Below are 21542 nucleotides of genomic sequence, written 5' to 3'. Positions count from 1 at the left end.
TTTTAGTCAAAGGGACCCGGGATCTTGATGGCCGCGATACGGCCGACTCGGAAGAGCCCGACCCAAATGGAGGCGACGCAGTGCCCTTCATTATTATTCCAGGTGTGTAGTATTCTAGTAGTACATTTCGCTTCAAGTTGGATGATACTGCTTTAGGAGGAGATCATCAGGAGTAAAAACTGCTAGTGGTCCAACAGTCCTAGTAGCTTAGAAATTCTTCAAGTTGCTGATGCTTCATGTCGAGTCTTTGGCTACGGTGAAATTGTTATCGAAATCCTTGTTTCCAAGTTGCATGAGACCCTAATTCAGACCACTGCCAGGAGTATAGTATACTTAGGACCCGTGAAACAGTGAAACTTGAAGTCCCTACCAAGGTAGGATTCTGAAAATGATTCTGAGATTTGTCCGGATTTTTTGGACATCACAGCCAAAATACCAACTTTTTGTCCGGATTCCGCTCCAACCTCCAAAAAGCGCTAAAAGTACGAAAAGCGGCTGAAAAAGCTGCTTCCGTTGACTTGCAAGACTGCCGAGTCCCAATTAGCAGCAGTGCTACATAAGTAACATAACAAGATGACAATTGACACTGCCAGACTAGTGAAGCCAATGTGAGTAGCGAGCCTCAGGCATGCATGAACTGTATCAAACTCAAAAACAGTGCAAATTTCTACAACTTGAATTCAGACATAAGAAAGTCGCCAACGACTTGCATGTATCTCTCGCGCTCTTCGAAGTGGATCATATGGCTCGACTCAGCGAACGTCACCCACTTGACACGGGGGATACTTTCGAAGAATGGAGCGACCACAATGTCCTGCGCCTCGTCGTACCGACCGTTCAAAATAAGGGTCGGGGTCTGGATTTTACCGGCGTCGTCTAGTATCGACCAATCTTTGAGTGGACCAGTGATGTAGAATTCAGATGGCCCATTCCTAGAAAAGCGCTCGTCAGACTGAGGTAGACGAGTCTTAACAAAAATAGCTCACATCGTAAGATAGACAGTCGGATCCTTCTGAATCCACCCAAAACCTTCAGCAACAGGCTCCGGTAATGGATCGATTCGGCACAGGAACTTAGAGTAAAATACACCAACGGCGGCCTGATATTCAGCGCTCTCCGTCGTGCCATCTTTTTCGTGTTGATCGAGAACGGCTTGAACATCTTCGGGAAGTTGCGCACGAAGCTCGTTCTGGCTTTTTACCCACAGTTGCATATCGGCAGGTGTACTCGCAAGAATAAGGCGCTTAAGACCGACAGGATTCATTGATGCATGACGGGAGCCCAACATTCCACCCCATCTGCGGTGGAAACTGTTAGACTAAGTCATACGCATAAAGAGCTGCTCACGAGTGTCCGATGATATCGTATGCATCCTTGATCGCGAGGTGTGTGAGGAGGTTATCGAGCTCATCAAGAAATAGCTGTTCCGTCCAAAATGTTGTGTCGCCCATCTTTTCCGGGAGATGGGTTGAGTTGCCGTTCCCAATTTGGTCATAGACGACGAGCGGAATTCCATGACGTTCAGTGAGATCGGAAAGGACGAGGAGGTATGCATGGTTGACTCCAGGACCTCCATGGAGAGCTACGAGCGGGCGACGAGAAGGCGAGCCATGGAGATCCCCAATAATTTTGTACCACGTTTTGCAGGGCTTGTCAGCACCGGGAACGTTGAATGCGACCTCCCCTTCCGTCGTTTTCAAAGGAGCTGGGTTGGACATTGTTAGGAAGCTGGCCACAACCTTGGGTACGCACAGGCTTATATCAGACAGTGGGCAGTGTCGTGTCACGGCAATGATGAACAACGAGCGATGGAAAGCCGCGTCTGTTAGATTGAGCTGATTGCAGATACCTCTGTGGCGATTCCTGTGGGAGACGATTAGTATACTTAGTGGGTGAACAACCGTTGAGAATTTTTTAATTTGGCTACCAATGGAGAAGCTTACCGCAGTGACCATCTGGATAAGAGATTACCCGTTACCGTAACGTTAGTGTGTAGTGTGCCCACAACGGCGCGGCGTTTGTTTATTTAACTCATGTAGGCACCCATTTTGACCTTGTCTCCACTCGCCATCAAAATGTCCTTTGCACCGAATGAGTCTGCTGCCGCACTTTGGAACGAGCGCTCTATCCTCGCAGGGTTGTTCCTCGGCACTATTGGCTTTGGTTAGTACTTGATTGAGAAATAGGCCGGAATGCGACAAGCTCACTATTTGGAAGGCATACATTTGACACTTTTTTTCGAATGCGTCCAAGCTTTGTGCAGCCGTCGAGAAAGCCAGCGCAACCGCGAACTACTCGTCTTTGTTTGCCTCCTATTCACGCTGGGAAACATCGGGAATGCTACCAACATCATTTTCGCCCAGAAGACATTTATTGACAATCGCAATTATCCTGGAGGACCAAACGCATTCTTCGTCGAGCAGAGCACCAACTGGTCGGCCGTCGTTTGCAACTCTGTTTACATTGTCAATAGTTGGTTCCAAGACGCGTTATTGGTACAAACACATTCTGGATATGGGCATCTTCTTACTGAATTTTGAAGGTGTATCGATTCTGGATGATTTATAACCGCAATTATTACATTATCGCGCTTCCAATCGTAGCATTCCTCTCCTCAATGGGTAAGCAGATGGCAATGGACTAAAGGGAGGACTAACGCCACCGCTGTAGTTTTGTCTTCCATCCTTATTGCCGAGTTGAGCCAACCAGGCAAGACAATCTGGACGAAAATCAGTGTCAACTTGGCGATTCCATATTGGTCAATATCAATCTCCATGACTGTCATCCTCACCGCACTCATTGCTGGCCGTTTGCTTTATATGCGATATCGGTTGCGGCACCTGATAGGTCGCGCCACTCGAACGACCTATATGACTGTTTCGGCCATGCTTGTTGAATCAGCAATGATTTATTCAGCAAACGCCTTGGTATTCCTCATCAGTTACGGTGTCAATAGTCCCGTTCAAAACCTTGCATTGCCACTCCTAGGACAGACACAGGTAAGCACGAAGGTACGAGCACGTCAAAGTACTAAGCAAACCAAATAGTCGATTGCGCCATTGCTCATTATTCTTCGTGTCGCACGAGGAAAAGCCTGGTCTGGAGACACGACAAATCAGCTCACCTCGGTTCGTTTCGCTGAAAAGTCTGGTTCTCGTCCAACTTTTCCGCATGGTGGTTCTACGACGATATTAGAAGAATTGCGCCTCCAGTCAAAGAACGACGGGGAACCAGCGGAGGCCAATTTGGAAATGGGAGGAATGCGAGATGACGAGACTATTGAGTTCCGTGTCAAGAGCACTGGACACACAGCACCCACTCCACAGGAAGTGGTCTGAGAGACTCACTTGGGATGACTTGTTTGGATTTAGTTATCAGTATGTGTAGAAGGCAGAGAAATATGTCGTACTTGTAGGAACTATTCAGCCATTCCAATTAGCGCAAAGTTCCGAACTTCCGATGCCATATGGCCAAGTACTTAAGAGCGTGACGTAACACGTGATTCATCATCAATCGCGGTGCACACATCATGCGATATTTCAGCGCTGTTACTTAACTAGGGGTCGCCTGCTTCGCGTCGCCACACACCTTGCTTTGCTCCCTTTTTAGTTCGTTGCAACCGTGCAGATATTATTATTATGATGCATAGTAGGGAACTGATGTCCTTCAGTGCCTACGTCGCCCTTTCTAGAAGCAGAGGGAGAGATGACATGCTCCCTGTACAGGCCAATAAACCCATTCAATGAGGGTGTGACACAGCACTACAGTATTCACAACACACCCATTGCCCATGCTGAAGAGGGAGAACAAAAAGCTGGATTGTCTTACACAGGAGATGAAACATTGGTGGGAGAGGACCCAGCCAAGTAATTGAGTTAGTAGTAGAAATTCGAGCAGTACACTGATTTAAACGGTGGCAGTGCTAATATTTGTACTTGTGTGTTTTTGGCAAATTTGATGGGGTATTTTAGACGGTGGGGGACCTTGCATTTTCAAAGCAAGGTGATACTCAGATTCTTCACAATAGGCCGGTATTGTACATTTCTCTATCCTTAGAAGTACGGACCCACACAGTGGCTCTTACCCAAGAACTGACGACAGTCGCCGAAAGCAACAAGGCGACAAAGTAGACCTTCACCAATTGCAACTTTCAAAAGCCCACTGAAACCTAGAGGTCATCGTCGTCATCATCGTCAGCCGGACGGTATCCGACCGTTGCATGCAAGCCCACGTCGAGGAACGGCCGCAGCATGGGATAAACATCCAACGTCTTCGGGTCGCGGAACGTCACAGCAACATGCTTGAGCTTCTGCGCTTTCATTCGAACGGCAACGAAATCGAGTAGTGCCTGTTCAGAGAAAGCACCAAAAGAGATATCAAGGTCTTCCAGAGATGGGTAATCGACGACCGAGCTGAGCATATGCAAAATGTCGTCATCAAAGACGACCTCAGAGCCCTCAGGGCCCATATTATGGGCGGGCCACATTTTTACTTTGCGCAAGGTGCGTGAAATGAGTCCGAAGAACTCGGCTAACGTGTCTTTGGTGAAGAGATCGAAGCTTATGTCGATGACCTCGATATATCGAGCAGCGGAGCAAAATGGCTTGTACGACAGGTCGAGTGGCATTTGCCAGGGAGCTTTTCCATGCCAGCGGAGGTCGCGCAGTTTCGGAAGGAGCAGACGGCCAGCGAGCAGGTCTTTTACGCATGAATGGAGCCCGCCGACACTCAAGACATGGAAAGTATGGAGGTACGCAAGTTCGAGCACCGAGTCTGGCGGAGTAAAATCATCGAAATTTTGTAGCGTGATCGTGTAAACGCGGAGATTGGGACAGCGAGCAGCGACGTCAAAGGCTCGTTGGCTGCTTGGGGTGTCAAATTGACTTGTGGGAACCAGGCTGATTTCAAGATTGACCAGGTTCGCCCACTGGACAGTGAAGAGCGATTCATCGAAGAAGTGCATCAACATGCGAAGGGTCGTTAAGTTCGGTGCTGCCAAGAGCTCCCAGGGTCGTTCAACGAGGCCAAGGCGGTTGTTTGCGAATATTTCAACAAGATGCAAAGACTTCAATAGAGGTACCTCTTCCGCAGTGATATGAGCGATGTGAGGAAGGATCTCTGTGGTGGCTGTAATCGAGATATGCTCCCAACGCGATGTAAATGGAACAAGGGCTGGGAGGATGGACCGTTCGAAGTCTGCGAACTGCTCCCTGCACGCAAAAGAAATCGACAAAGGGCATGAACCGGACCGCATAAGCCACTCTGTAGTTGCCTCCCGGCGGCCACGCAGCTTGGCCAGAAGTGGCTTGGTGGGTTGAATTTTTCTCCCGCCATAAGAATACGTCTCAGGCTCTTCGACGTGAAGCTTTGACCACAAAAGGGGCGTGCTGTAGGCGATTTCGCGCCAAGAGCTGCATATGCGTCCCAGCAAGAGGGGCGCGGCATCCACGTTCATACGGTAGTTTTCGTCCATGGGTAGGCACCAAGCGAATATTTCTTGTATTATGTCGAGGGGCATTCGACGAAGAGGCGACATAAGCGCCCTGTTGGCTTCAAATTGTTGCTGATAGCTTTCTTGTGTATCCAAATCTCCACCATCGACAGCTAGCGATTGCAAATCCGATCCAAGCTTGGAAATGACCACGGCTAGGTGCTCGAGCTCGTCATCCTTGGGCACATAGTTGGTCCCAAGTTTTGCGAGATAGGGAGAGGAAGGCATTACAGAAGCAGCGGCAGTCGTTAGCCAAAGCCATGGCGACAGTGGAAAGGATGGAAAAAGGCCATGTGACTAGCGATTTTGATGGCAGTGAAAATCTGGTCTCGACAAGACTGCAATCTATTCAAGTAAGTATCATAGATATATACATTTTGCTACCCTAACGATGGCATGTCAACCTCATGGATTGACGCAAGTACAGGACAGTCTTTCGAACGTGACCTCAGCATCGACCTCACCCGGGATAATCCAGTCCTCGTGACTCTGTACGCGGACATGAAGGTCAACCGTCTTCAGCCCAGGGCGAGCTAGAACCATCACAGCAAGCAAGCCATGGGCTAAATGCTCGCCACGAACATCTGTCATCGATATGTGCTGGAGGTTTTTGAGGGGCAACGTTCCTTCCTGGTTTTCTGGCCCGACAGCAAGATATTCGACAATGCGATCTGTCAAGTGCGCTTCTATTGCCAGCTCCTCGAGCTCAGTCGCCTGTGCGGCTAAAACGCGCAAAATGGAAAGTTGCCGATGTTCACTGATTTGGAGAGAGCGATTGATCTCGCGGAGGGTGAAGGATTTTAGGCTGCATGCTGAACGGACGAGAAGAGAGCGCAAGGCGAACGCATCTTGATCTTCGGTGTCGTCTTTGGGCACGACATAGGCGTAGTCTAAAGTAAGAGCTTCCAAAGCGGGAAGAACCAGGCGGCTTAGCAATGACGCGAGAGGAGCTCGGTGGGCTTTCAGCGCCAGTAATTTTAGGGTGGGGAGAACGACGGGTATATCATTTGGTGGTAGGAATGGCGGGGCCCAGTCTGGTTGATCGGAGAGCGTAAACTGAGCGGTAGTAAGTGAAGTGCTGGCCCCAAAGAATTCCCAGAACCGTATCTGCCGTACATTCTGGGCCGTTAGTAACAACAGTGGTGAGGTTGGGCCAACAGATGTCGTTTGGCTGAGAGCCGGGATGGAAAATAATGCTTCGCAACGAAGACTGAGAAAACAGTGTCGTTTGGAGCTGGTCCGCACTACACGCGTCCCACGAGTCGAGATCTAGCGAGACATGTTCGAGAATTGGGGTGCCAGACTGAGGAAGGCAACCCAACTCCTGTTGAGCACTGGATTTGAACAACAGTTCGACCACTTGCCAACGCGCAAAATGTGGCACGAGTTGAGCGAGTATCTCCTCGGTGAACTGGTGTTCTTCGGAAGAAGGATAGGCGAGACAAATTTTATGGTCTGTCTGGCGAAGGTGGATGGAAAGTGGGAATGAATGTGAGCGGTCGAGCCAGAGCGCTACCATAGGCACATGCGCAGCGCGAGGGCGGTCAATCCAAATAGAAGACCAAAGCATCGGTAGGGACAGTGTAATTTCGCGCCAGTCGGCGCAGACATGGGAAAGCGTTAATGGGGAGAGGGGAAGTTTCGACAGTTCTTCTGTCATTTGCTCCCATTCGCGTAGCGTAGATAGAAATATCTCTCCAAGGAGCTCTACGGGGAGCTTGGAAATAGGGCTATTCGTGGGTTTGGCATCGGAAGTAAAACTTCGAGATGAAAGCCAGCGGGAAAGACCGCAGCTGCGCTTCCAGAGTTCATGGGGCATTATAAAGTCTATGGCAGTGGTCAGTAAGAGTATGAGGGTACTTTGATTGCGCACCGTGTTCGTACAAGAAGAGTGCTATCGATACAAGAGAAAAATTCAGAGCAACTGATATAGAATGAGTCTATGTGGGGCAGAAGCATGAAGTAAACACACTTTGAGAGCAAAGATCCTGAATTCCAGATTCAAGGAGCAGACTGGATTCGTCTTGTTCTGGGCAGTACTTTATAGCTTACCAACTTGAAGTCAGAGCCTGAAACATGTCAGCGCAAAGGGTACAAGGTAAAAAGAAGGTATCATGGCGACCTTGAGCCCAAGACGTTCGTGCCTCTAACGCCAGCTGCCGACACAAAGTACAAGGCCGGCAACACGTCGCGAAACAAGTGAGGAACAAGGTCAACCTCTCACGTGATGGTGATGTCACGTCATGATCAACATCAGCTCTGGAGTCTAAATTAGGCAGGTGTGTTGCCGTTTGCAGCTGTTGGCAAAATCCTAGGCCTGTGCAATCATGGCAAGTACAGCGAAATCACCTTGCTTTATAAGGTCCCTGTCCAGTCATTACCTGGCATGATCATGTGATTGAACCACAAACCAGGTCAAACCGGCTGCATCATCGAAAAAGCCCAAACCTTTGTTGAAACCTCGGTGAAATGATGATGTAATTCGTCGTATGTAATGTAAAAATTAGCTGTTACAGAGTCTGGTGCAGGCGACATAAGCTTGATTCTGGGAAGTAGCGTAGATGTGAAAGCTGACATCCGCTTTGGTGGTCTAAAAACAATGCAACAATGTTACCTTTGCTATTCCTTGGTAATATTAAACCGGGCTGGCCAACACTGCTAAAGCCCCCTCGTATATCTGGTCCAATTACTATCGCCCTCTCTTCTTTGCCATCTCCCGATGAATCGTTTCGTTTTTTTGTTGCTTCCATTGGCAGCATCACCACATCTGTGCAGAGTACCAAAACCTAGCCGTGTAAGACGCAAAAAAATGGGTGTTGATGTCGTACTAATTCTTGCCTTGCATCTTCGTCTATCTGTGGTTCACCTGTCAGCCACGCCATTAAATATACCGTTCTTGCTCACCAATTGTAACTCCAAGGCGCCGCCGTCTTTTTTGGCCTCGTTAAAATGAATCTTTTGCCTGACGATACCGCTTTTATTGCAATATGCCCCGCCGACGACACGAACTAGGTTGCCAACGCAAAAATATCTTCGCACTTTGGATATTCCAACGACCAAAAGCTCCTTGTTCGTTGTTTGTCGCACGGAAACCAGAGGATTTCGATTATTGTCTTCCACTTTCTCCACATCGCCTACTTCTCCTGCCTCCATCTCAACCACATCCCCAATATTAGGTCGACAGTCATGAGCAAGAACGTGTCGTCGAATACTAGTCCTCGGGGCATTTACGATGTCACCCGCTCTTGCAGGGGTCATGAGCATCTGCACCAGACGCTTTTCTTGTCTTGGTATACTTCTTCCCTCTACAGACACTCGTATTTGAGCGTAGGTTTCATCGTAATTCACAAGGTATCCTCCTTTAGAAGTACCAGCGGGCACTATGTCTGCGACCACCTGAGTGCCTGTTGAAAAGGCCATGCCGATGCAGTGTGTGAAGGTGTCGCCTAATAAGCCGTTGTCAAGTAATTCCCATCCTCTGAGCACACTTTGTGGTGGTTCTTTCCAAGTGTCGGTTATGCAGTCTTCGATTGGACAGGAGGGAGAACATCTAAATCGCTGCAGTGTCATTCCAAGTTCTTCGGCGATGAAAAATTCACTGTCTTCGAAGAGAATCCATTGTCCGCCAGTCAAATTCCCTAAATTATAGTCAAGTTCAAACCATCGACATCGCCAAGGGTGAGCCTGCGCGCCAGTTGCAGGCCTTTCACCATCCCGGGCTCGTCGAATGGGAATAGTCATTGGTATCGCGCTTATCTTCATTAATACGGTAATGTAGTTGTTCAATCAGTGTACACACTGTTTAGCTGGGCGTGTATCAGTTGTTTCTCCCAATTATTTTCTACCCCCACTAACGATTGTCTTCAAGCTCGGGGGTTCTGGTTTCTAGTCGTGAAGAGGAGATGGGAAAAGGTTCTGTCATTGAAAGTCCTGGAGTCGCCATTGCACTTGTTGACGGTGCAAAGAAGTAAAAACAAATCTGTGACAAATGTGACGCGGTCTCGGGCAAAAACAAACCTGCACAGGCGTCATACGTGTGATTCACGATCTAGTCATATCCATTGTTCGAAAAGAAAAGCTGATTACATGACGCGTCACCATTATCGACGCTGCTTATAATGAACCTTTTTGTGGACTAAAACAAAGCAAGGTCCTGCTTGGCCAGCATCTAGTAGAGCATTACAATATCCATATATAAGCGTGATTCCAAAGTCATGCTGCAGAAACGCCAGGGATCGATCGCGTCAAGCAGTCGTGATGTGGTCAGCTGTAAATTATAAGAGATGTTAGTGCCGCAATCGAACGACTACCGCACCGAAACATCTCTTGATCAGCTGTATATCCTCTGGCCCTGTTCGACAGCACCCTCCGACTACAACACCTGCCCAGACATGTGCGACATCCAACCGTGCGACTACAGCTTGCAGTTGAACGATCCAATCATGTTGCGTACCCGCTTTGAGTTTCCAGGTTTGTGTAGCCGGGTCGTAGACATCCCCTGCATTCGGGTAAAGCACCAGCCATGGTTTGCGGCCCACCTCTCGCAATACGGTCTCCATTTCCTCGATTATGGTGGAGAGCTTTTCGACGGGAGTGCAGTTGATTCCGATGGCTGAGGGAGAGGGAAGGGTTTGAAAAATTCGCGGACACAATGTCTTTGACAGAAACACGCTTGTCTGTATCGGCATGGACGGTGTTGGGGAACTGGCCTTCCGGAAAAATCAGGCTGATCCACCAAGGCTTGGGCTGACTGGAGCGTAGACCCATCGCCAACCGGATTGTACTGACTTCACGCAGCAATGGAACTGATTCGAAGGCGATGAGGTCGATGCTTTCCCAGATCGAAGTATCGCTCTTGAATATCTGGAGTCGAGAAGAGTGATAATCTGCGAGAGACTGTGTAGCCAATCGCTCGTCCCGAATAGCCTCGGGAGCAAACGCGTTTACGTTGAGTCCTTCTGGAGAGTATCCTCGCGGGCCAAATGGTGGAGGGTAAAAGCCGTTAAACTCCTGCGCTGGACTGAGGCTAGCACCATACGGTCCCAGTGAGAGCGCGATTTTGGGTGATTGGCTAGTTATTAGGCTAGAACTGAACCGAATGCGCGCATCTATAGCTAGTCCTACACATTTCAACATGAGTTGAATTGTTTCGTTATCGTTGTAGCCCGCGCTGCGAAAGCTCTCCGACGAGCATTGATATCTGGAGGTCCACTGATCAGTCAACGCTTGATTTGCCTTTCTATAACGCACGTTGAAGTCAAGATAATATCGGACCCAGCTTGGAGAAACGCTTCATGAGCGGCGATGACCACCTCTGGGTGTTCAATCGCAGCTTTAGCCGACCACAAGGGAGTATGCGAGATATCGAGGCCAAAGGTAGTTTCGAGGGTTGTTCCCTAGGTTCAGGACGGTAAGAGGTCTCTGCGAAGAATAATAGGACTCACCAAGCCGCCATCTAGAATTGCGAAGGTGGTATCCGGGAGCAGGGATTCGTTGATTTCAGCCGTCATCGTTGTCACTATGATCCTGCCTACAATATCATCGTCGCTGGCGACCTCGACTCAATTGCCTCCTTGTTCCCACCACCCACCATGGTCTCTGAAGCTCTGCTACAAATCGGGTACCGCTGGCTGGACCGCGTATGACCCTCCGCTCCTTCAACTCTTCGTTCAAGCGTGTTTTTCTAGGGGTTGGTTCCCGACTTCATCATTCGACGTGTAATTCGCGCCCTCTTGCGCCAGCGTTTGTATGGCCTTTCTTCCTCGTTGGCTGGACCACGTCTAACCCATATAACAAAAGGCGCGAAATCGACCATGGCTCGTTTGAGGCCAACTTTGCCGCCAAAATGAAGTGGATCGAGGATGTTCGTTCGAGGGAAGCCATTGCAGAGCTCACCGAGAAGGCCAACGAGCAGCACTACGAGGTGAGCTTTGCTCCTTGGTCCATTCACGTCTGTCTCATTGTCTCCAGGTCCCCACAAAATTCATCCTCTCCACATTGGGTCCATGCGCAAAATACTCTTCTTGCCTGTACCCGACTGGCAAAGAAACCCTAGCAGAAGCCGAGATTCTCATGCTCGAAAGCTACTGTCAAAAGGCTCAACTTCAGGATGGGCAGGACGTGCTTGATCTCGGCTGTGGTTGGGGCAGCGTTTCGCTCTTTCTCGCTAAAAAGTACCCGAATTCACGCATTGTCGGCCTTTCGAACTCTTCAACGCAGAAGGCCTATATAGATGCAACGGCCAAGGAGCGTGGTCATACTAACTTGGAGGTATGCACTCTGTTATTTGTTGATTCCTGCTCCAATGCCCAGACCAGATAATCACTGCAGACGTGAACCATTTCGACTTTTCTGGCTCCAGACAGTAAGTGGATTTGTACCTAACCAGGACTCCCGCTAAAATGCCCTCAGGTTCGACCGAATCATTTCCATCGAGGTGCGTTTCCCAGCAACTTGCTGTCGACGCCTCCAATATCTTGCAGATGTTCGAGCACATGAAGAACTTCCAGACACTCTTCTCCAAAGTCTCCACCTGGCTGCGTCCCAAAACCAACCCGCAGGATGCCGATTCGCTGCTCTTCGTCCACATATTTTGCCACTGCACAACACCGTATCATTTCGAACAAGACGATGGCTGGATGGCACAGAATTTTTTCTCTGGTATGTAGGCGTCTCTTGATGTTCCTCCTTTGAGTTTCTCCAGGCGGGACAATGATGTCGCACGACCTCTTTGTAAGGTCTTCGTATCATACAAGACACTCGCACCTGATGACCACAAGGCTTATTTCCAAAATGACCTTACACTTCTACAAAGCTGGTACATCTCCGGGACGAACTACTCGCGTACACTGGAGGACTGGCTAAAACTACAAGATCGCAATACCAAAGGTCGGTCAACATCATTACTAAATGAATGCTGACCTCAATCAAACTTGACCAGTCGGCATGAAAGAACTCCAGGAAGACGCGAAGGCGAACGGCCGCAGCGAGGCGGATGCCGTCGCCACGTTTCATCGGTAAGTATTTTTATCGTGGCTCGACTTGCCTCGGCTGACAAGGTCCAATTTCCAAGGTTCCGCGTATTCTACATGGCGTGCTCGGAACTGTTCAATATGGATGGCGGTCAGCAGTGCGTGGATTGTTGTTTCTTCGACATTTCTCTCAGTCGTGGTCGTCAGATGGGGTGTCGGGCACTACTTGTTCAAGAGAGCCACTTAGAATTGATAGCTTCTCGCAGGAAAGTAGAGGATTAGCACACCATCTAATGTCGTTCCGTCCTGCCGTAGTTCGGGAAGACCTTGTAGCATCTCGGGGACCTCGGTTTAATGGTTAGCAAACCACACAGCATCTATATGGGGTTGCCGAGGACACTGTTATCAGCGCAGCCAGTTTAGTCCGCCGATTTAATTGTGTCCGTTCAGGAACTTCCAAGCATTGGACTGTCGTACTAAGTTAGCAATTCTAATTTACAATAAAGGCGGTGGTACACATAGATTCCCGTCTAGGGGGAACATTGTCCAAGAGATGGTGCCAGGTGGGGTATTCATAGAGCAATTGGGCATCAGTTATCGTGATATTCGCTCGCAAGGGGTCCTTTGTTCATGCCATACTCGTTGTTCCACCGACTCCGCGCGTCAGCCTCCTGCCCGTATTGCTTCCGCAGGAAAACGAGGCCGACCGCGTAGAGGACGGGAAGCACAACACACCACACGATCCACAGCGTGTAGACACCGGACGGGAGCGCGTCGAGCCCAGTGAACAGCCACTCCTTCTTGATTCCCGTTCGGATTTGGTAAAGCGCCAGGCCGATAATGGCGAGGCCAAGAAGGGCATGGACATAGTTTTGCGGGGGCCGGCGAAGAACGCGCTTGGGCTTGACCCAGTGGATGAACGCGCCAAGCGCGCATTGCGCAAAGTACAGAACGAATAGCACGATTCCGGTTTTCTGTTCTGATGTGAGCGGAAAGGGGGGGGCGAGAGGCATCACTCGCCTTGTGGTCGTCGAGGATCTTGTAGCTAATACTGCCGTCGTGGCTGGCGGCCTTGAAGCCTAAAACGACACCAATGATAATGGATAACCCGGCTGTGGCAACGTCAGACAGGTAATTTGACCAAGAATGAAATCCTTACCTAACACAAATTGGGCGATCCAGTGGGCAGTATACCACGTCGAGGAGAAAGTGCGCAAGTATCGCGCAACGAGTGCGCCAAGCGGCAGGAAAAGAGCAAAACCAAGGACACAGAAGATAGCATGAGCGATGATCATGCGCTGGTAAGGCGTTAACGGGATGTCGCTCGTAACGCCTCCCGTGTCTTCATTGCCGGTGTTGCCGGACGAACCCGGGGTACCAGTCTGCGAAGCCCCACCGCCAGTCGTTGTCCCTGTCCCTGACAACGCTTTCTGGAGGTTCAGTTGTGTGATGCCGTAGTCTTTGTGTTGCTGGAGCGTGGCGGATGCCGATTTATCGCCCGGGTTCTTGTCGCCAAAGCCAAAAATGAGAGATTGCGTGTTTGCCCCGTTGGACTAGTGAAGTTTGGTAATTCAGTCGCGGAAGGTAACACGGAAGACGTACATCGACAGTGAACACAAATGCAGAGTTGCCCGAGGTCTGGTCATGTTTCACATTCTGTGGAGATTGAAGAGGAATGGAAAACTCACCGTGCTAAGTGATGTCGATAGCGTTGCAAGACGAGGGGGATTAGAGTCCACAGTTGGCATGACTTCCGACGGCGCCTTGCGCTGTGAGATGGTGATCGAACCGTCTGAATTACTCCACATGATGACCATGGGCGTGTTGGACATTTGGGTGCCAAAGCCACTAGATACGAGCAGTCAGTCCTCGTGTAATAGAGCAGTGCCGGTTGACAACATACACGCCCATCCACCCAGGAGTTGCCCTTCCAGTCCCCGCTAATGTATCTGCGGCAGTAACTTAATGAGCCAAAAAGCTTAGACAGTCGGGCGAACGTACATTGCACGGTAGAGCCGTTCAAAATGGCCGAAACACACATATACTGCGTCGTTATAAGCCCCCACCACCAACTTCCAACCCAGACAACACACCGTTGAGCATTTGGAGTCTCCGGTCGCGTCGCGGGGATAGATATCCTACAAACTTGTTTCAGCGACTGGTAGCAAGCGGAAAAACACCATACGACCAGGTGAGAAGCAGTGGATAGTGCAAATAAAATCGAGAAAGTGGCGACGGGAAGTAAGTGAACCATGGTGGTGGAGGGCCAAGAAAGATAGGGACGACAGAAGTTTATATTGCGTGTTGCATGCCATCGAAATCTCCATTCGGTTTGACGCGTTTCGGGCTCGATTTGACTGTCGATGATCCGCGAACGAATTGGGCATGGAAAAACGGAAGCTTTGCACCGCTCAGTATGGTCAACTCGTTACCGGCTGAGGGCGGAGCTGACCGGCAAGATCGCAAATAACGAGAGAGAGAAAGAGATGACCTCCGTCTGTTTCCCACGGTCGGAAACTATCAATAATTCAGACTTTCGACATCGATGATGGACCGCTCAGAAAGCTGACATATTTGACTGGTAACAGACAACTTCAGAAGGCACCATGATAAACTTACAACTACTACGTATCACTACCAACTCACCACCGTCTGAAATTCTTCGCCACTTTCCCACCCTCGCCTCCTCCATCTTGCATTGTAATACGATCCAACAACGACGATGGTGCTGGGTTTTTCGGCTGACGAACAGGCACCCCTGTGAATGATGCCCTTGCAGCGCCTTTGATACTAAATCCACCAGTAACCTCCGACGTTACGGATGTGGTTGTGGAATCCGCAGTCGCTCTCCCATTCGTGTTCGCCTGACCAAGTCGAATCAATAGAGACGGTGGGGCATCGCTCTCCGTTCTCATCCGTTTTGGCGGGCGAGGCGAGCTGTCGGCTGCGATGCTGTGTTTGTTCTCGTTTAGCATCAAACTACCGGAGCTGTTACGACGAAGCTCAGAAGAAATGGAATTTGTTCCAAGTGGTCGCGATCGCATTAAAGAAACGGGAGGTGGTGGTGCTCCTTTCGGTCGACTGGGGCCTGCCTGTACTTGAGAATTGGTGCTAGGTATTGGTTGAGGAGAGCTTGAAGGCGGCGCGGTTATTGACTGCAGAAACAAAAGCTCGTTGGAGATGAATGCAATAGACAGAAAGCAGTCCATGGCGAACCCTGATAAGCACTTGCACTTCATTCTTCTTGTCTTGCTCAGCTTTAGCTCGCAGAAGGTCCAATGATGTGCGGAAATGTGAGGGAACTGTCCACCCGGTGATTTTACGCTGAATTGGCAGTGTGAGTTTGCTGTATGGCACTATGACTGGCAACGCACGCGTTGACATGCTTCAAGCAAAGCCTTGGATCCGTTGAATGTTCGAGTATTTGTGAGATCACTTTTTGCTAAGCACTAGGTCCAAATGAGCCAGAGACTTAGAGAATAATCCAATAACGACATTACCTCAAATAAGTTGGGGGAAGCGTCCACAGACTGATTGCGGAGAGGCGTATACTGGGATGAACGGCTGATTTTAGCATCCTTTTCGCACACAGCCAGTGTTTCAGCCATGTTGCAGATGACAAACACCTGGTCGGAGGGTGAGAGTTGATGCAGTGTCATCTTGGCCACAGTATTTCCCAGGTAAAAGCGAAGAAGCTCTATTGGAGAAACCAGAGCTTTCTGAACAACGATATGGGCCACAAGATCCATATAAATGCGTGCTGCGACAAGCGAGCTACGTTGCTTCAACTCGTGCTTGAATGTCGAGCTTGTTGCTTCTACCAGAATTTGCAGGAGGGTATTGGCGTAGCTTGACTGACGCTTAAAGGAGGGTAGCCGCAGCAGAAGTTGTTCAAGGACAGTTTTCACTTCTTCAGCAGGCAACTTCGGGATTACCTGGTTACTATTAGAGAAGATTGGACACTAAGAATAAGATAACGCACCGCAAACAGTGTCTCGACAAGAGCGTCCTCCGCGGTACAACGCCTCTCGACAATGGCTTTCATTACATCCCCTTCAAGGAATGCGAGTACCAGCAACCGTAAGCGGGCCCTCATAGCCAGTTCATCGGCATCTATCATTTCCGGTGTAGGAGGCATGACTTGATCGCAAAGAACACTGAGAGTGACGCGCGCATCGAGGTCGAGGTGTTCCAGCAGTGCCTTCTTGACAACCACTACCTCATCTTTCTCGTCTGGCAAACATGGTCAATCAAGAATTGTGAATGCTCAGAAACATACCGCTCTGAAGTAGTTGCAACAGCACGTCTGTATTTCGCCTCACCCACTTGCCCGCCGCCTTCGAAACCGCCGTTATAGCGCCATATCCCGATTTGCGAACCTGCGAAGCGACACGATGAGCAGATATCGGCAACAACATTCTAATCAACGTACGCTCGCTGTCTGGTCCTCACACAGATCATATACCGCATTAATGGCGTCCTCTTCCAGCTCCGGGAACTCAATAAGAAGTTTAGGGATATTCTCTGCTGCCAGAGTCTTCAGAGTGGGGTGTCCGGTACGTGTGCACTCTATCAGCTTGTTAAGGGTCTTTTTACGCTGAGAACGAGATGAGCAAGGGCAACAACAGAGTCAGAGATTAAGCGAACCAAGGCACCCGCCCGGTCGGCACTTCCAGAAAACGAGCGTCGGATTAAATCTACAAGGATTACATCCAAGCTAGCATTTAGTTTCGCGACAAACCTTTCACCTCGCGCTCTTTCTCGCGGGCATTGTGGTCCATGAAGGCAGGATGAAGAGTCAAGCGGCGTGACACACATCGTCACGTTTCGGTGAATCGAGAATCGAGCATAAGTACCGACTTGGAGTGTCCGAGACAGATATGAGCATCGAGAGGGAAAGAATGCGATAAGTTAAAAAATGTCTATATGCTTTCAAATATTATACAGTGTGGTCAACTCGCTCTCTATCTTCGCTATGAGGGTCCAAAAACAATGCCTCGAATTCTTCTGGGGACTGTCCTATCACACCAAATGCACCCTGCAATGTCCGCCCCAAGTTCTCCAGCTCCACTGTTACCCCCTTCATCGTCAATGCGTACGCGAAAAACAACAACTGTCGGGAGCCCTTGACCTCGCGATTCCGCACAACATCCAGCTTCCTAATCGCGGCAACCAGCCGTTGTCGCGCAGCTTCTGCTGGCGGCAGATATGGCGGCAGTGGGGCTTTGAGTCGGAAAGCGGAGGCTAGCGTCGAAAATCCAAGAATAATGTTGCCCACCATCTCACGCCGCTCCTTGTTTACGGGCACAATGAAGTCCTGGCGAACAGAAGTATACCACTCTTCTCGAGTTGTTACACAACGCATGCTATGAAGCCGATCGAGAATTGTTTGGAGACTGGTGAGGATACCTCGGTAAAGTTGAACCGGAAACGGGCCCTTCAAACGGGGCTCATTCTGCGTTTGAGCAAGTAGTCCCTGCAGCTCAATCAGCTTGATTTGTAGGTGAAGCTCCCTGTGAAGTTCTCAAGGACTGACAAGGAGATGAACAGGAACATACTGACATGGCCATGAAATCTTTGATAGAATGCGACAACCGATCATGAGCAGGGGACAACGCAGTCATCTCAGTGTCCACAACTTCGTCGTCATCCTCAATGATAGGGGCGAACGAATTGGCTGCCACAAGTCTCGTGTAAAGCCATCCGATGTTCAAGCAAAATTCTCCCAAAGCTTTGGTCAACTCCTTGCGCGCCTCTGCAGGCCACCAAAATCTCGAGACAAACGCTGCTGCTACAACTCCGATGGTCACCGATAAAGCACGGTTCACAGCAACGTCCCAGGGGGAGACTTCTCTCTGTCGAAGATTGTAGCTAAGCAATGGTCAAATCTCCCTCTAAGTATGAGACTGTTCGGCGCACCAGTAGAGACAAGTAAGGTTGTAGGTTAAGAGAACGAATCGCGCAGCTGAAACATATTGCGGTTTGGCGACGATATAATAGAAGCACGGAATCGAGAAAAAGAACCCGAATACGGTCAGAAGAACTGCATCATCTGGGAACTGGCTGTATACAGCGGCGGCGACAACGGCCCCAAAACTGAAAATGAACGTGAGCGGAGACCACAAACACAAGGAACGACTGACAATGTTCCAAGAATTCGATGTAAGCTTAGGTAGTTTGTGGCACCGATTGTTGGGGAGATGACGATAAAGAACTGATGATAGTTAGTAAATGTGAGCAGGACTAGTGAGAAAAGATACCGAAATGAGTGCCCAATCGCCCCAGAAGTCCACAAAAATATGCCGAGTAGCGTCGAAAAAAGCGGGGGAAGCCAATATAGCAGTTGCCATTCCCGCTTTGATAGCATACTTGGTGTCGTTTTCCGTCAATCGTGTTCCAATCGCCCAAACGCGTTGCTTGATACGTCCCAGCCAGGAGAGCCGCTCCCAAGCAGGCGTTTGTATCGTATTCGGTGCATGTGGCTTGACCTTAGGGAACATTGGATGTGTTCGACGTTGCGCAGGAGAGATATACTGGGCTAATTACGAGTGAAGAATGATCCAAAAGACCATCAATACAACTCACAAAACTTTTTACGGAGCCCATTTCCCTGTAGAGATCTGGTCGGTTTGCGCAGGGGCCGAGGGGTACTTGTGCCAGATGGTGGGGTCACATTTCCATTGGCATGCCTCTTTCTGCGCGGAGCACCAGAACGGAAACAGCAATGAAGCCTCTCCCACCACTTTGCCCGATTGACCTGAGCTTGTTCAAGGCTATATATCCTCTTCATAGCATCCACAAGAGAAACTAGTTCGCCTGCAAATTCCTGCAGCGTGAAGATGAAACTGTTTGAGGGTTAAACGAGGGAGAGCAGAGGGAGTCAACCTACAAGTAGACCAAAAATACGTGCTCGTTCTCCGACCCACTGAGGACTTGTGTGTCTTCAGAATACACGCTCTCCCGCAAGTCGGGTGGTAGATCGGAAGCGGCGCTGCGCCGATATAGTCTCAAAACAGCATGATTTGAAGTTGTCTCGAACTGAGCAAGCGCACGTTCAATCCCGTCAACAAGTTCGAGAAACTCATTCTGATGTAAGATCTTGCGGCGGCTAGGACGTTGCGACAGCACGAAAGACTCCCGCATTCGTTTAAGAGTAGAAGTACAAGTTGTCTGCCAAGAACAAGTTAATAAGCGCACTGATGAGTAAGTGAGAACTCACCGACAGAGCTTTCAATGGGGGTCCGACATCTTCAACAAGTTCACCAAACATCTCGGCCGCAGCTTCGAGCATCACAGATTCGTCATCTTCCATTCGAGCCTTTTGTTTACCATTACTTTGCTTGATTTTTCCGATGACCCCCGCTTTTGCTAGGTCGTACTGTAGCCTCGTGCCACCCCTTAATCCATTTAGATGCTGCGCAAGTCGGTTCATGCTGTCAACGGCGTCCTCGTAGGCACTGGTGCGAGTCGCGCTGCCATTGACCCATTCACTTTGTGCCTCTTTCAGACTCTTCTTGAGACTAGTAAAACTGCTTTGGTGATTTGAAACCGCCTTCATTAACCGTTCGTGACTCGGCTGCTGCAATCCTTCCTCCAGGAGGAATGCATTAGTCAAAAGTCCCAACAACGTAGAAAACGAGTCGAGCGTTTTAGTCATATTTCCTTGGAGGGCTTCTGTTGCAGATTGAGGCCAGATAGCGTAGCAGACGGCATTGGAAGTGAGAGAGCCACAGAGAACGATGAAGGACACTTGAAGAAGTGTTTGTAATCCTCCTTCTTTGACGAGCACGACAAAGATGATGATGGCAGTCATACTGCAAGCTATCCCGAAAGTCACTGGATCAAATCATGAAGAAGAGCGGGAGCAGAACCCACCTGTATTGAATGAGGGGCTCGCCATCCAAACTTTCATCCACGCAACGGCACTCATTCCAACACCAATTAGCGCAATAACCAAGAAATCAGCAAGCCACTCCCAGCCCGGTTTACGCTCCAACCACCAGAACAAAGTCATCGAGGAGAGACAGAGTAATGCAGAGAACACTAGTCCCATCAGGCAGAACAAGTCGGCTTCGACCATCGCACCCATGGACTTTGCAGGATTGAAATAAACGGCACTATAGAACATGAAAGAGTGGATAAATCAAGAAACAAATCGACTTGCATTGTCGCCACCATGTGTCCACTGGGTGAGGGACGGCGCTCTCGATCTCCGTAGGTGGTAAGGTCGCTGATGAAACTCGAAAGGTAAGGGTTGAAGGTGAAAAGTGATGCGATGAGGTATGCGATGGCGCATTTTAATATATTTTGATAGACAATGGGAATGGTTGGAAGGCGCTGAAACCACGATTTCCGCTCGTGGTCGCCAGCAAAGGGGAGTGAGAACGTGGAATCTGTGTCTTCGGAATCATACTCGTTGTCTTCCCTGCTCGATACGTTCATGAACACGTCTCCAAGGGATGACTCTTCAACAATTGGCGATGAAGAGGCAATTGCTGGAGAAGATGGAAGGGCACTGAAAGAGTCGTTCACGCTGGTGGTAGACGGACTCTGAAAGTAGTTTCGACGACTGCCACCCGACGCGCTTGTCCAAAGCGGTCCCTCGTTCTCCATGAGCTGGCCAAAAACCGTCCACTGTTGCTCTTGTTTGGGTGTTGAAGGCATCAAGCGAGATGTTGTCGAAACACTTCGTCCGCGTAGAGCGGGACGAAGGGGAGACGGTATGCCGAGGCTTCCATAGCGAGATTCAAGACTACCGAGCTCTTCTGGGCGGGAAGATTGGCTTTGGTTCAGTTGCAGATCTTCAGTCGAGCCCACAAGAAAATCGTTTGGGGGTGGTATGTTGACTGCATTGGCAGACGACATCAGCACCACATAGAGTTGCTAAAGTCTTCAGCAAGACAGGCTTGAAAGGTAAATGCGGCGCACATCGTAGTAGTGGGAGAACTTCTCCGCAACGACGACATAATTTGTCAATGTGCGGTGTGACGTGATTCCGTGACTTATGTCACGCTTTATGTCACGCTTTCTCATATTGTTATCCCATCGTTCCTCGAGTGAAAAATAGGATATCTGTATGT

General features: G+C 49.5%; 9 protein-coding genes across 9 annotated transcripts; 2 read left to right on the top strand and 7 right to left on the bottom strand.

Moving 5' to 3' along the window:
* Positions 1-667: 667 nt before the first annotated feature.
* Positions 668-1955, bottom strand: MIND_00114200 (Proline iminopeptidase; the record flags this gene model as incomplete). Its single annotated transcript, XM_037358086.1, has 3 exons — positions 668-932; positions 987-1298; positions 1348-1955. 3 exons carry the CDS (start codon positions 1953-1955, stop codon positions 668-670), a joined length of 1185 nt encoding a protein of 394 aa, XP_037225996.1.
* Positions 1956-2075: 120 nt separating this feature from the next.
* Positions 2076-3338, top strand: MIND_00114100 (uncharacterized protein; the record flags this gene model as incomplete). Its single annotated transcript, XM_037358085.1, has 5 exons — positions 2076-2163; positions 2218-2495; positions 2543-2621; positions 2671-2999; positions 3048-3338. The coding sequence occupies 5 exons, from the start codon at positions 2076-2078 to the stop codon at positions 3336-3338; spliced, it is 1065 nt and encodes a 354-aa protein (XP_037225995.1).
* Positions 3339-4168: 830 nt separating this feature from the next.
* MIND_00114000 (F-box domain-containing protein) lies at positions 4169-5719 on the bottom strand (the record flags this gene model as incomplete). Its single annotated transcript, XM_037358084.1, has 1 exon — positions 4169-5719. One exon carries the CDS (start codon positions 5717-5719, stop codon positions 4169-4171), a length of 1551 nt encoding a protein of 516 aa, XP_037225994.1.
* A 2282-nt stretch (positions 5720-8001) lies between these two features.
* MIND_00113800 (uncharacterized protein) lies at positions 8002-9232 on the bottom strand (the record flags this gene model as incomplete). The annotated part of the gene is made up of 3 exons (XM_037358083.1): positions 8002-8277; positions 8320-8346; positions 8396-9232. 3 exons carry the CDS (start codon positions 9230-9232, stop codon positions 8002-8004), a joined length of 1140 nt encoding a protein of 379 aa, XP_037225993.1.
* Positions 9233-9735: 503 nt separating this feature from the next.
* MIND_00113700 (Hcy-binding domain-containing protein) lies at positions 9736-11019 on the bottom strand (the record flags this gene model as incomplete). The annotated part of the gene is made up of 5 exons (XM_037358082.1): positions 10936-11019; positions 10742-10887; positions 10030-10691; positions 9807-9989; positions 9736-9758 (listed from the first exon to the last, which is right to left on the bottom strand). The coding sequence occupies exons 1-5, from the start codon at positions 10999-11001 to the stop codon at positions 9736-9738; spliced, it is 1080 nt and encodes a 359-aa protein (XP_037225992.1). The 5' UTR covers positions 11002-11019.
* Positions 11020-11082: 63 nt separating this feature from the next.
* Positions 11083-12709, top strand: MIND_00113600 (S-adenosyl-L-methionine-dependent methyltransferase; the record flags this gene model as incomplete). The annotated part of the gene is made up of 12 exons (XM_037358081.1): positions 11083-11130; positions 11179-11237; positions 11291-11414; positions 11462-11761; positions 11809-11855; positions 11903-11927; positions 11974-12151; positions 12195-12223; positions 12271-12379; positions 12432-12507; positions 12564-12620; positions 12670-12709. The coding sequence occupies 12 exons, from the start codon at positions 11083-11085 to the stop codon at positions 12707-12709; spliced, it is 1092 nt and encodes a 363-aa protein (XP_037225991.1).
* A 343-nt stretch (positions 12710-13052) lies between these two features.
* Positions 13053-14716, bottom strand: MIND_00113500 (CBD9-like protein; the record flags this gene model as incomplete). Its single annotated transcript, XM_037358080.1, has 9 exons — positions 13053-13436; positions 13483-13574; positions 13622-14015; positions 14065-14100; positions 14151-14310; positions 14366-14411; positions 14464-14506; positions 14556-14600; positions 14648-14716. The coding sequence occupies 9 exons, from the start codon at positions 14714-14716 to the stop codon at positions 13053-13055; spliced, it is 1269 nt and encodes a 422-aa protein (XP_037225990.1).
* A 388-nt stretch (positions 14717-15104) lies between these two features.
* MIND_00113400 (uncharacterized protein) lies at positions 15105-17243 on the bottom strand (the record flags this gene model as incomplete). The annotated part of the gene is made up of 9 exons (XM_037358079.1): positions 15105-15617; positions 15679-15786; positions 15837-15911; positions 15963-16397; positions 16445-16695; positions 16742-16841; positions 16895-17059; positions 17110-17159; positions 17204-17243. The coding sequence occupies 9 exons, from the start codon at positions 17241-17243 to the stop codon at positions 15105-15107; spliced, it is 1737 nt and encodes a 578-aa protein (XP_037225989.1).
* Positions 17244-17401: 158 nt separating this feature from the next.
* MIND_00113300 (ArAE-2 domain-containing protein) lies at positions 17402-21495 on the bottom strand (the record flags this gene model as incomplete). Its single annotated transcript, XM_037358078.1, has 11 exons — positions 17402-17975; positions 18025-18333; positions 18382-18558; positions 18606-18676; positions 18723-19000; positions 19048-19307; positions 19352-19632; positions 19682-20283; positions 20338-20579; positions 20615-21345; positions 21391-21495. The coding sequence occupies 11 exons, from the start codon at positions 21493-21495 to the stop codon at positions 17402-17404; spliced, it is 3630 nt and encodes a 1209-aa protein (XP_037225988.1).
* Between the last annotated feature and the right edge of the window lie 47 nt (positions 21496-21542).

Source organism: Mycena indigotica (genome assembly GCF_014461135.1).
Source record: "Mycena indigotica strain 171206Taipei chromosome Unknown Mind.scaff0001, whole genome shotgun sequence".
Classification (NCBI taxonomy): domain Eukaryota; kingdom Fungi; phylum Basidiomycota; class Agaricomycetes; order Agaricales; family Mycenaceae; genus Mycena; species Mycena indigotica.
This window is presented reverse-complemented; position numbering and strand designations above follow the sequence as displayed.